The sequence below is a fragment of the Lathyrus oleraceus genome, chromosome 1 (assembly GCF_024323335.1).
Source record: "Lathyrus oleraceus cultivar Zhongwan6 chromosome 1, CAAS_Psat_ZW6_1.0, whole genome shotgun sequence".
In the NCBI taxonomy this organism is placed as follows: domain Eukaryota; kingdom Viridiplantae; phylum Streptophyta; class Magnoliopsida; order Fabales; family Fabaceae; genus Lathyrus; species Lathyrus oleraceus.
This window is the reverse complement of record NC_066579.1, coordinates 111,970,189-111,984,194: the sequence shown is the minus strand read 5'-3', so window position 1 is coordinate 111,984,194 and position 14,006 is coordinate 111,970,189. Positions and strand designations below refer to the sequence as shown.

At 32.1% G+C, this 14,006-nt stretch overlaps 1 protein-coding gene across 1 annotated transcript; it reads left to right on the top strand.

The window, feature by feature from the left end:
• Positions 1 to 789: 789 nt before the first annotated feature.
• Positions 790 to 3,137, top strand: LOC127115497 (transcription factor DICHOTOMA). Its single transcript, XM_051047029.1, has 2 exons — positions 790 to 2,116; positions 2,936 to 3,137. The coding sequence occupies exons 1-2, from the start codon at positions 916 to 918 to the stop codon at positions 2,989 to 2,991; spliced, it is 1,257 nt and encodes a 418-aa protein (XP_050902986.1). The 5' UTR covers positions 790 to 915; the 3' UTR covers positions 2,992 to 3,137.
• Positions 3,138 to 14,006: the final 10,869 nt, after the last annotated feature.

The following is a 14,006-nucleotide window of genomic DNA, read 5'->3' as shown; positions in this document are numbered from 1 at the left end:
TGAACAGAGTGATTTTGTGTTTTCTAAGCCTATTTCTAACTTTTTTATCATTATTTGAAGAGCAAAGTAAAATTTTATTTATTAAAAAAAAATACATCTAAAATCTTTGTAGCAGCTACACTATTTTACTGGTTTCACCTACCTTTACTGCATGGCCCTAGTTAATTTCTCATGTAAAATGAAAAAAAAACAATCACCATACCATAAATTAACATATGTATGATTAAAATTAACACAAACATATACATATAATCCTAGTTTCTTTTCTTTAAATCATTTATTCTTTCAAATTGTCTAATACCATAAATTAATTTATTCTTTTTCAAATTGTTTATATATATATATATTAACTAGGTCAAAATTATGTTGAATGATTTGACCTTCCTTTGCTTACGTTTGCTTCCACATAATGAGGCAAAATTCCCACAAATAATGTAAGTCTTGTCCTGAATTACTCTCTCTCTATTTCTCTACCCTCCAATCCTTTAGTACAACAAAACCTGATCCAAAAAATTAAACAATTCACTCAATAATATAAACTATGCAAACCAAATCCATCTTTCATCATTGCAATGCCCTAATAGAAATCCCTTCTTTCTTCTTCTTCTTCTGAAATTTGTCAGTTTATTTTAAATATTTTTTATTACACCCTTGGATATCAATTAGTACTCATTGATAGTACTCATTAATTGTACTTACATTAATATATTTTTTTATTATACAAAATGTTTATAATATAAAAGGGCCTTTATAGAGGAACATCACTATGGACTAGTAAGTTGAAAACTTAGAAAAAAGAAACCAATGAATTACTCAAAGGAAGATAGATAGATACTTTCTTCTTCTGCAAAACAAAGGGGTCCTCTTCCTCTCAAAAAAAAATTCTAGGGCTAAATTTTTAAGTTGAATTTTCCAATGTTCCCTTATAGCTCAAACCCTTATCCATCTTTTCTTCCTTCATCTTCTTCCTCTTCTTCACTTTTTCCTTTTCCTTTTCTTAATCCTGAAAATGCTTCTTCAAACAACAATAACAACACTCTTTTTCATGATCCATTTTCTATACCTTATATTCCAACTCACCATCACCATTCCCATCCTCCTCATCATCTTCATAACATCACAAATATTCCAGAGACCCTAACAAACTTGGCTGTTTCACAAGAAAATCATAATAATAGTAACAACAATATTAATAACATTGTGGTTCCGATGCTGAAACAAGATCCTTTAACTCTTGGTGGTGGTTCTCACTATGGAATTTCTTGTTTCCTTACTAAGAAGCCGGCGAAAAAAGATCGGCACAGCAAGATTTACACTTCTCAAGGCTTGAGAGATCGTAGGGTTAGGCTTTCGATCGAGATCGCTCGAAAGTTCTTCGATCTTCAAGAGATGTTAGGGTTTGACAAAGCTAGCAACACACTTGATTGGCTTTTTACTAAATCTAAGAAAGCAATTAAGGATCTAACAAAAAGCAAGCAAAGAAACAACAATAGTGAAGTTGGTGGTGATGCTAAAAGCTTCACATCTTCTTCGGATTGTGAAGATTCAGAAGTTGCTACTTATGATTCCTTAAACCTACAAAAGGAGGGTGCAGGAAGTAAAATTGAAGAGAAGAAGTTGAAAAGGGTTCAGATCAAAGAACCTGCTTGTGTTAGAGCAAGTAAGATGAAGGAGTCAAGAGAAAAAGCAAGAGCAAGAGCAAGGGAAAGAACTAGTAACAAGATCTCCAACAACAGCATAAGGGGGGTGCAGGAAGTAGAATTGAAGAAAAAGTATGAAAATAACACTAATAATAATCTTCAAGCTTTTCACCAATCAAGATCTTCATCACAAGATCACCAAATAGTGAGTAGTAATGAAGCACAAAGAGATAATTTTAATGTTATTGAAGAATCAATTGTGATTAAGAGAAAGTTGAAGCCTTCTTTGATGATGCATCACCATCATCATCACCATCAACAAAACCATGTGATCCCTAAGGAAGCAACAAGTTTCAACAACAATGGTGATTATAATTTCTTGCCTAATTCATCTCCAAATTGGGATGCTAATATTGGTAGTTCTTCCACTAATAGATCCACCTTTTGTGCAATAGCTAGCATGAATCTTTCTACAGGTATGTCATGTGTGTCAGAGTGTGTTCTATTTCATGAAAAAGAAATTCCTACTTTGCTAAAATAAAAGTTGAATTAATTAACAATGCCATAATAGAGGTTAGAGTAAAATATAATGAAATCCTTCTTTAATATTATTATCTTTAAGTGTTAAAAGAAAACCAGCTTAACTTTCTTCTTTGATTTTTGTTGGTAATTCAACTTTTTTTTAATATATTAAAAAACAATTTTTTTACAGCAATAAAGAGTATACATTTATCAAAAATTCTGAGTTAGAAATAAAATATTATTTTCCTGAAATTCCATAATTTTGAGTGTTAAAGATGTAAGATTTAAAGACCAACTTAATTTTTGTTGGAAATTAAAAATTTTGAAGTAGTATTTTCATTTTAAAAAAAAGGAATCCGAATTTAAATTCTGATTAATTTTTTATTATATTTTTTATTTTGTATATTAAATGTTAAAATACGGTAAATTTGATGTCGGCTTGATTTTTGTTGGTGTGGTTTTTAGTTTTAAAATTAAATTTTGTTTGGATATTTTGATTATATTTAGTATATTCTTTAGTTTTGTATCTTAAATGTTAAAAGAAAGTAAATTGGAGACCAGCTTTATTTTTGTTATTGTAATTTTTAGTTTAAAATTCAACTTTTTATAAACAAAGAACAGTGATACTCCAACTCAAATTATAAAGTTAGTGTTGGCAAGAAATTGAATTCAAATTACAAAATAAATAGTTCAATTATTTTTGTTCAATCTTCTTAAAAAGACCCAACAAATTATGATGATATTATTTACTGTTCTGAGTGGTAATTTTTCAGGGCTTCAAATCTTTGGAAAATCATGGGAAGAATGCACCAATCCACGTCTACATTAGTATGTTAGTTTTTAAATTTTTGTATTATATATCATGAACTCTCTCTAGATGAGTTTGAAGGATCTTCTTTTTCTGTTTTATTCACCAGTGTAACTTTTTCTGTCCTATATATTCTCCTTAATTTCAACAATGTTTGTACCATGATGTGTTTCTCATGATAGTGATCATCCAATGGCTGTGTGACATTTGACCTAAAAAGGTTGCTGAGTGTAATATTAATTTATGACTGATATTTAAAAAGTGTGGTTGACATTCTGTTTGATTATCGTAATATGCCACTGTTTTTAATATTTTTGTTAATTATTTAGAGTTTTTTTTGTTGTAACAAATAATTGTATATTTTTGTAATGTTTTGACTCATATAGTTCTTTGCTTAAATTATTTTCAAACAATTATATATACCTTGTTTTATAAAAAATAAATAATAATATAGAAATGGAGTACCTCTTCTTAAAGGTATATTTTAGAAAACCTAAGATCAATCAGTTAGGTCTTTTTGTATTACATAGTTTGGAAGATTTTGTTTTTATGATAAGTGGAGGGTTTGCATCCATACAATAGTGTGTTTTTGTTGACTAATGGCCTAAGAGTTTAAAATTCATAGGTGGTTTAGAGAAGGTAATACTCTTCCATTTTCTTTTTCTTTTTGTGGGAGAGGTCCGGTGGGTTGATTTGACTAGATTTAAGGTTTTGCGAATAAATAATGGTGGTTTGACATGTTCATTTTCGTTAATGTTTAATATGATGATGATACATTGACATTGAAAATGAAATTTTAGATATTACAAAAGGTTTAGAGGTTAAATTCTAAAATTATTATCTAGGGTGTAAACTTATTTTAATTTTTTATTATGATTCTGATACATTTACATTTAAAATGAAATTTTAGATATTACAAAATGTTTAGAGGTTAAATTTTAAAATTATTATCTAGGGTGTAAACTTAGACCCGTCTCCTTGTAAATGAACAGGAAAATCTTAAATGGTAAGTTTGATTAAATTGCTTTCAATTGGTTCCTTGATCGGAGGAAAATATAAGAAGGGTAAGTGGTTAGGCATATATTCCAATGGGACGAGGTTTTTAACATTATCAATCTCCTATCGCTTTCATGGATCACCACCGCCCCCAAATCCTATAAGAAATTATTAATGAACAATCACCTCAATCTCAATATGGGATGGGTTTTTTCATCCCACCCACCCCAAAAAAAAATCTAGTTTTTTAATCAAAATAAAATGTGATACACGCTTTCAAACTTTATGTATTACACACTAACATGTTTTTGAATCTCTATATTTCATTTCTTCGTAATATCAAAAATTAATTATTAAATTAAATAGCAACATTTAACTTAAATTAATCTCAAAACTTAAAAAAATATTAAAAAAAAATCACCAAAATAATATACTATCCTAAAAAAAAGGTAAATAGGAGAGTAAATGTGTGATAAAATTAAAAAATATATTAATTATTTGATATTTTTGAATTGATTGAATAGGGTGATGAAGGGTATGAACACTCACGTCCACACCCTTCCTCCATCTTTAAAATTTGAGTTTTTACCTCAACAAATGTTTGTTTAACTCGTGGCAGATTCAATTGATTTTAAATTTTGTTATCATGTTAAAATCATAAAATACTTTAACTATGTTTTGATTAATTTATTAAAAAAATAAAATAATATATTTTATGAAGATTACTTGACTTAATATACACAATGTCTAAATTATTTTAATTACCACATAGGCCTCAATTGTCACATGACACACCGATAAATTAGATTTTTAATTAAACGCCTTTGATGTGTACCTATGCATAACAAGTCAACAATCCCAATAACAACACATAGGCCATGTTCACATTCTTTCATATTATTCATTTTCAATTTAATATATATAAGTCTTGATTTGCAAAGCTTTATATGATAGTAACACTTACGGAACATGTTAGTTTGATAGATTAAATGATTAACATGAAACATGACATATACTAAATTTAGTCTCATGCCTAAATATGAAATCATAAAGCAAATGTAATAGTTGGGATCGATTTTATCTTTCTTCTTCTCTTTTATTGACAAAATAATATATTAAAACAACTACGAATAAATCTCTCTAAAAATATAGAAAAATGATAAAGCACACAAAATATTTAGTGTGTATTTGGATTGACGGTTGATAAAAATTGATTTTTTAACATAATTAAATTTGATAAAACTAATTTTAATAGAATTGAGTTTAATAGAATTGATTTATGATTGAATACAATAATATAGAAACGGTTGTTATCCATTATTATTGTTTAAATAGTTCTTATCAAAATTGATTTTGAATATATAATTACCAAAATAGGCGTAGCTAAATACATAAAAATAAAATTATTAAATTATCCAATAAATTAAAATACATAAAGTTTATATTGAATTATTAATTAAGTAATTAATTAATTAATTTTATAATTTATTTTTATTTTATATCATTATTTATTAAGATCCCAAAATTGTTAAAATTAAAAAATATTATTACTAAAATTAAAATCTCAAAATTGCTTTAGTTGACGCAGACGTTACGATTTATAGATTTGAAGAAACGTTAGTTTGGAGCTAGATGCGTGTTCAACCAAATCACGTTTGCAATCATCCAAGCATAATTTTTTTTGAAGAAATCACGTTTAACTCGATAGACTCACGTTTATGACCATAAAATACAGAACCAAACACGTACTTAATCAAGAAGTACTTAATCGACCTTTCTAACGACAAAAAAAAATCCAAACACTAAAAGTAAACAACAAAATAATCTAAAAAGATCAAACACAAAGAACTAAAACAACATCTCAACAAGGGAACAATTTAGAATTCACACTACCAAAACCACCATCAATAGATCAGAGACTCTTAAGAGAGGTACCGAGGTCATGAACTAGTCTAAAAACCAATACCAAAACTATCAATCCACTATTAGTTAAGGCGAGAGATATCATTCTTACGAGTTAAAGGAGTCGAAGATGATAGACTATGTGTTGAAACAATTCGAGACTTGGAGGATAGAGATCAAGAAGGAAGAAGTTTGGGGGAATCAAATACCAAAATGCATTATGAATATTATGTCCTGCAACATACATTATGTGACTATCCTATCAAAAGGAAACGATGAATGTCTACTTTCTCCAGGAATCTAAATTGCAAAGCTTGGACGAGGCTGAGGTGTTTTCTTTGTGGGGAAACATAGATGTGGAATGGAGCATCAATCGGGCTCAAGGAAGATCAAAAGACCTATTAATTTTGTGGAAAACAGATTTGTTTGAACTCAATTTCAAGAGTTGTATTTATGGTGTTACCATTGACATGCCTATTTTGGATAGGGTTGAGGAGTGTTTATACTATAAGGTGGGTACCTTTCCATTTAAGTATTCAGGGCTTCCTATGGTGCGGACACGAGAAATAAAGGAACTTAGGATCCTCTGGTCCAGCTTGTCTCAGAGAGATTATCTTCTTGGAGAAATATATATATATATATATATATATATATATATATATATATATATATATATATATATATATATATATATATATATATATATATATATATATATATATATATATATATATATATATATATATATATATATATAAGTCTTCGAGAGAGGGTGATACTATTGAATTCGGTGTTGAACATTATTTCGATGTTCTTTCTATCTTTCATGAAGATCTCAATTTCAGTCTGGTAGAAGTTGGTTGGTTATAGAGGTTATTTCTTTAGGGAGTTCTAAAGGGGGTGATAAGACTGCTTGAGTGAAATGGGAAGGTAAGTATAAGGTCAAAAGGGCTAGTGGTTTAGGTGTCAGGGATCTTATGCTTCATAACCTTGGTTTGTTTAGTAAATGGAGGTGGATGATTCTTATGAATGTGCCTTATTTGTAGAGAGATATTTGCTCAACAAGGTACGATTCGCATGGTTTTGCCTCGCTGTAAGGGGTAGACATGTATCCCAATGGGAAGAGGTGGTTATTAGCATTACCAATCTCGCTTTCGCTTTCGTGGATCACCACCGCCCCCAAAACCCTGTAAGAAATTACTAATGAACACTTACCTCTTTAAAATTTGAGTTTTTCCCTCAACTGCTTCCATATCAGTCAATTTTTGTCTTCCATATCAATCAATATTTGTTCAACTCATGAATTCAATTGGTTTTAAATTTTGTTGTCATGTCAAAATCATAAAATGCTTTAACTATGTCTTGATTAATTTATATGCACAACAAGTTGTCACATGACACACCGATGGACTAGGTTTTTAATTAAACGCCTTTGATGTGTACACATGCACAAGAAGTCAACAATCTCAATAACAATATTATAGGCCTCCCTTTAAACCAATAATAAAGATAACAAAGTAGGTCATGTTCATATTCTCTAGTGTATAAGTCTTGATTTGCAAAGCTTTATATGATAGTAACACATACAGAGCATGTTAGTTTGATACATTAAATGATTAACATGAAAGATGACATATACTAAATTTAATTTCATACCTAAATATGAAATCATAAAGCAAATGTAATAGATTGGAATCAGTTTTGTATTTTTTTCTTTTATTGATAAAATAATATATTAAAACAACTATGAATAAATCTCTCTAAAAGATATAGAAAAATGATAAAGCACACAAACTACTTAGTGTGTGTTTGGATTGACTATAGATAAAAATTGATTGTGACAAAATTAAGTTTGGTAAAATTTATTTTAATATAATTGAGTTTAGTAGTATTGATTTATATTTGGATACAATAATATGGAGTGGTTGTTATCCATTATTATTATTTCGATAGTTGTTTTCAAAATTGATTTTGAATGTATAATTGTCAAAACGGATGTAGTTAAATACATAATAATAAAATTATTAAATTATCAAATAATTAAAATACATAAAATTTATATAGAATTATTAATTATTTAATTAATATTATATTTTATTTTATTTTTATATAATTATTTATTAAGATCCCAAAATTACTAAAATTAATATATATTGTCATTAAAATTAAAATCCCAAAGTTGCTTTTTGACGCGCAGAAGCTACGATTTGTAGATTTTAAGAAATGTGAGTTTGAAGCTAGATGCGCATTCAACCAAATCATGTTCGCAATCATCCAAACATAATTTTTTTTGAAGAAATTGTGTTTAACTCGATAGACTCATGTTTATGGCCATAAAACGCAGAACCAAACAGGTACTTAATCAAGAAGTACTTAATTGACCTTACTAACGGCAAAAAAAAATCCAAACACTAAAATAAACAACAAAACAATCTAAAAAGATCAAACACAAAGAACTAAAACAATATCTTAACAAGGGAACAATTTAGAATTCACACCATCGAAACCACCATCAATAGATCAGAGACTCTTAAGAGAGGTACCAAGGTCATGAACCAGTCTAAAAACCAATACCAAAACTATCGATCCACTATTTTTTTGATAAGCAAAAGAATGGAATTAACTAGAGCATTAGGGGTGTTCAAACCTAATCCAAAGAACAAGAACGAACAACTAATAAGGCAAGGCCAAAAGAAAACAAAATTAAACAAGACAAGTTATTGAGGCAATAAAGAAATCCTAGAAATTACATAATTGATTGAAATTCCTCCCTAAAGCACTCCATCTCTAGGTTATAAGTTTGATGATTAGGATGATATGATTGACATTAACTGGTTCTCCTCGAAAGATAAGTCTATTCGTCTTAATCCAGATAATCTAAAATGTAGACCACCAAAAAATGCCTTTAAACCCTTCTTTCACCTTCTTTGAAAGCTCCTCTTTAAACTGATTCAAATAAAGCCAACTAGATTGATCCCCTACCAAAGGAATATCTAAACCAAGCCAATTTTCCACCCCCTTTCCATATGTTTCTAGCAATATGAAACTGGAATAGAAGTGAGAGATATGATTCTTAGGAGTTAAAGAAGTTGAAGATGATAGACTGTGTGTTGAAACAACTTAAGGCTTGGAGTATAGAGATCAAGAAAGAAGAAGTTTTAGGGAATCAAATACCAAAAGGCATCATGAATATTATGTCCTACAACATACATGGTGTGACTATCCTATCAAAAGGAAATGATGAATGTGTTCTTTTTCCAGGAATCTAAATTACAAAGCTTGGACGAGACTGAGGTGTTCTCTTTGTGGGGAAACATAGATATGGAATGGAGCTCCAATTGGGCTCAAGGAGGATCATAAGGCCTATTAATTTTGTGTAAAACAAATTTGTTTGAACTCAATTTTAAGAGTTATCTTTATGTTGTTAACATGGACATGCCTATTTTGAGTAGGGTTGATGAATGCTTACATTATAAGGTGGGTACATTTCCATTTAAGTATTCAGGGCTTCCTATGGTGCGAACATGAGAAAGAAAGGAACTTAGGATCCTATGGTCCAGCTTATCTATGAGAGATTATCTTCTTGGAGGAATATATATATATATATATATATATATATATATATATATATATATATATATATATATATATATATATATATATATATATATATATATATATATATATATATATATATATATATATATATATATATATATATATATATATATATATATATATATATATATATATATATATATATATATATATATATATATATATATATATATATATATATATATATATACATACATGTATGTGTGTGTGTGAGAGAGTCTTGGAGATAGGTTGGTACTATTAAATTCGGTGTTGAACATTATTTCGATGTTCTTTCTATCTTTCCTGAAGATGTCAATTGCAGTCTGGCAGAAGTTGGTCGGTTATAAAGTTTATTTCTTTAGGGAGTTCTAAAGGGGGTGATAAGACTGCTTGAGTAACATGGGAAGATACGTATAAGGTCAAAAGGGCTGGTGGTTTAGGTTCCAGGGATCTTAGGCTTGCTAACCTTGGTTTGTTTAGTAAATGGAAGTGGATGATTCTTATGAATGTGCCTTCTTTGTAGAGAGATGTTTTCTTAGCAAGGTACGGTTCACATGGTTTTACATCACTGTAAAGGGTTAGGGTTTGGGTTCTTTTGAGGGTGTCTTAGTGGTGGAAAGGATTTTTTCTTCTTAGGATTTATTTCGATGCAGGTTCTCTGTCTATAATGTCAAGAGGCTCGGGGACGGGAAACTGACCAGGTTTAGGCCTGATATTTAGGTTGGTACAACCATGTTGTGTGTTTCTTCTAAGCTTTTATTTCTCATCTATAAGCAAAAGAACCAGGTGGTGAGCTCTTTTAAAGTTTGGAATGGGGTTGTTTGGGTTTAGAAGTCTTCTTAGAGATGTTATCTTCGTGTTTGAGAATATGAGTTTTTAGAGTCCTTAATTGGTATCTTAGATGGGTTGGTGAGGTTTGATCAAAAGGATGCTTGGGTTTAGACTTTGGACCCCGTAGGTGGTTTCTCAGTGAAAATCTCTTATGATTACCTTGCCTCTAGGGCCGGTCTTCCAGAGAGTAGGTCTAAAGTGGTGCTTTAAGAGCTTTCTAGGATTTGGAAGAGTTGGGTGCCTTCTAAAGTGGTAGTGTTCTCTTGGAAGCTGCTCCATAATGGGTTACCAACTAAGCAAAAACTTCGTAGGCATCAAATTATGTCGAGTGGTGGTGATATGGGTGTGTCGTGTGTGGTTGGCAGGTGAAGTTAGCTGATCATATTTTTGTTGAGTGTGTGGTTTCTTCTACCATTTGGTATAGGGTGTTTAGTTGGGCGTGCCAGCCATGGCCTTTGTCGAGGTTGATCTTAAAGGTGTTTAAGTTATTTTTGGGTTTATGGGAGGGGAATTTGGCGTCTATAGGTTTTGTCTCAATATGACATTTTCTAGTTTGGGCTATTTGTAATATGCGGAAAAAAATTATTTTTAGATAGGTTCGCTTAGAAGTTAGTCACTAGATGTTTTTGATTATCAGTTTGGCATTGAAGCAGGTTCAAGCCCATGCTCCGTATTTTGTCATTTATCTGCTTGACTAAAAGGGGGAACCACTCAATTGGATGGGTATTTAAGAGTGTGTTGGGTATCCAGTTTGCCTCCTTTTGTTTTGTCAGGTGTTCGAGTTCTCCTTCCTCCAGCTTGCTCTATCCGAAGGTATCTTATGCTTAACCCTGAAGAATAAATCGAATTGATCGGTGGTTGGTTTATATATTTTACTTCATGTTTTATTGTTGTGAGATTGCTATCTTTTGTGCTGCTTTTTTTGCCCTAAGGTGTCCATTTAGGGTGTATTTATGAATTTAGACTGGTGTTCTCGATTTTTTTTTTGTATTTTTGTTATCTTTTTTTATTATTAATATATAATTTCAGCCCGTTGAAGGGACTCTTGAGACTTCTGTCGTGCATCAGCCGCTTCCTCCTGGAAATTTTTCAAAGCATTAATCTGACCATCCTTTTTTTGTTGAAGAACATTTTGATCCACTTTGAATGCATGACACGCTTCTGCAACATCTTCATAAGCCTTATTCAAGCATTTCTCTCCCTAAAAAAGAGAAGCCTTCAACCTCATTATTTTCTAAGTCATAAGTGACGGAGAACCATACTGATTCACCTCTCCCTGTAGAGAGTCAGCAAGCTCGTCTTTTACCTGTAACTCAACCAACTCCTTCTCAGCCTCAAAATTTTCCCACTCAAGAGCCTCACATTTCTCCTTCAGCTCATCCTTATCCCTAGAAATATTTCCAGAGCCAATATATCATCCAGGGCGGAAGCCACCATCCAAACTAGGAACCCGACCCCAAACAAGGTTCGGGAGGCCTCTGCAAGAAGATCTCGTCTTTCAGTCACATACAAGATCCGGACAAAGGTTAGGTCCTCATTGTCCATATCAATAGCAAATTCCTAAGGGTGTTTGGTACCCTAGAGGGAATAATGACAGGAAGCCAAAAGAAAGGAGTAATGACCTACGACTCAATAGCTTCCAACAAGCGAGCCCGCTTAGGAGAACATATTTCAAAAGGAGTGGATGGATTGTCACCCTGACCCTTCTTGATAGGGGAAGGAGATGGTGAAGGCTCACATATGTAGAAGTTGGTCGCAATAGTTGTCAGTTGTTCCACCCCAGGAGCGATAAGTCAGTCGTAAAACCGACATTAGGTCAGATAAACTGCTCGTAAAGTCCTGGCCTTTGCAAATGAATAAGCCATCTGCAACTTATACATGTTATATGCAAGGCACAAGTTACACTTGTTAAAAAGAGGACACATATGTCCCCATCCTCGCCAAAGATTTTTCACCTTTCAATATGACCAGGGGCACCGAGTATCACGTAGGTACCAACCTGTCTCTTCTTTTGTTGAGAAGGGGGAACCTCGTTTGGGCCAAATACCTCTTCATAGTTAAACCCTTGATACCAAGCCCACATATACTATTTAATTTTTGCTTCCACGGAGGATAGAGGATGCGACCCGGAGTGTTAAAAAGATAGAGGCCATTGGAAATGAGCTCTAGTCCAGTACTTTAGAAAATTGCTTTTGCAAGAACAAGCACATCCCACTGGATCCGAAGACAAACAAAAGGAGAAATGAGCCTCCGAAGTGACAAGTTTCACCAATATGAAATGTTCAAGGAAATTACCCTAGTCAGTGGTGAAAGGGCTGAACCAAGGAACCTGTGGGAGAAGGGAGACCAATCCTTGATCTGGAGTATCATCCTAAGAAGAGAGGGCCATATGATTTTTTTTTAAAAAGAGCTCCAGAGAAGGTCCACGGGACTTATACTTAGTGCAAAATTGGAACACTTTCCTGAAATCCTAGGCTCTAGGATGAAGCTCCACCACGATCACCTCAAAATCAAAGAAAGGCAAATGCATCTCAAACTTGGAGAAGAGACATTGATATAGTGGGAATGAACAACCCTCAAAAGAGCTTCATATCCTCTCCCCTGAGCCTACTGAGAGAAATGACCAATTCGAGGGGTTGTCGATTGTAATGGCAGTGTTCATTATAGCCTCGATAGTATTTAAGACGAAAGAAGTCCCAACCATTTCAGCAACCACCTAGTGGTATCTATTTTAATTATTCGGCTAAACTAGATGAAGTCACCTACATGTAAATTCATCATCTTTATAGTGATCGCTGAGACTGATCCAATACACGACATTTTCCCGCCCTTAGCATTCCAAATGACGTACGATTTCATCATCATTGGTTTCATGGTTATTCATCTGCATATATAGACAGACAAAATTATCAGTGTGTTCCCTCATTTGACAAGAAGCTTCTATTTAAGCTTTGGTCAAGACTAGAATGACTTTCTTTGAGAATAAATCCTCTAAAGACTCTTTGGGAGGGGCTTCGTCTAAAAAGGAGTCTTCAGACACTCCTCCTATTTCAGAATCCCCAATCAGAGAAGCAATATCCAATTTAGAATCCCTGCAAGCATAGGGAAGGGAATACAATGATGGTTCCATTCCCCTTTTTAAAGAAGAAGAAGAAGTACTACTCTCTCAGTCATTCTCTATGATAATAGGGTTACATTCATCTTAAATAAAGAAACAGTGAATGCTTGAATGAAAAACTAAAGTGAAGAGAAAGTACCTTGAAATATAAGGTTGAAGAAAGTAAAGCAAAGAAGAAGGCCGAAAGTATAAGCTTCGAAGCTTTTAATTTATGGCAACCATTCCCTTATAAAAATGCTCTCAGAGAATAGGGAAAGACTCAAAGGAAACATAGGAAACTCTGTCTACCAGATTGCAAAAAAGTTTATCCACATTCCCTCTATCCTTATATAGGAAAAAACAACCAGGAGGATCTGATTGAAAGTAAGAAGTGAAGGTGAGAAAAACAAGAAAGGGGGGGTTTGAATTGTTTGAAAAATAAGCGCTTTTCCAAAATGAAAATCACACAATGATTTTATACTGGTTCGCTTAAAACACAAAGCTACTCCAGTCCACCCGGCCAAGGTGATTTCGCCTTCAACAAGGACTTAATCCACTAATCTTGAAAGATTACAAACAACACCTAAGAGAGAAGAAAATCTCTTAGTCT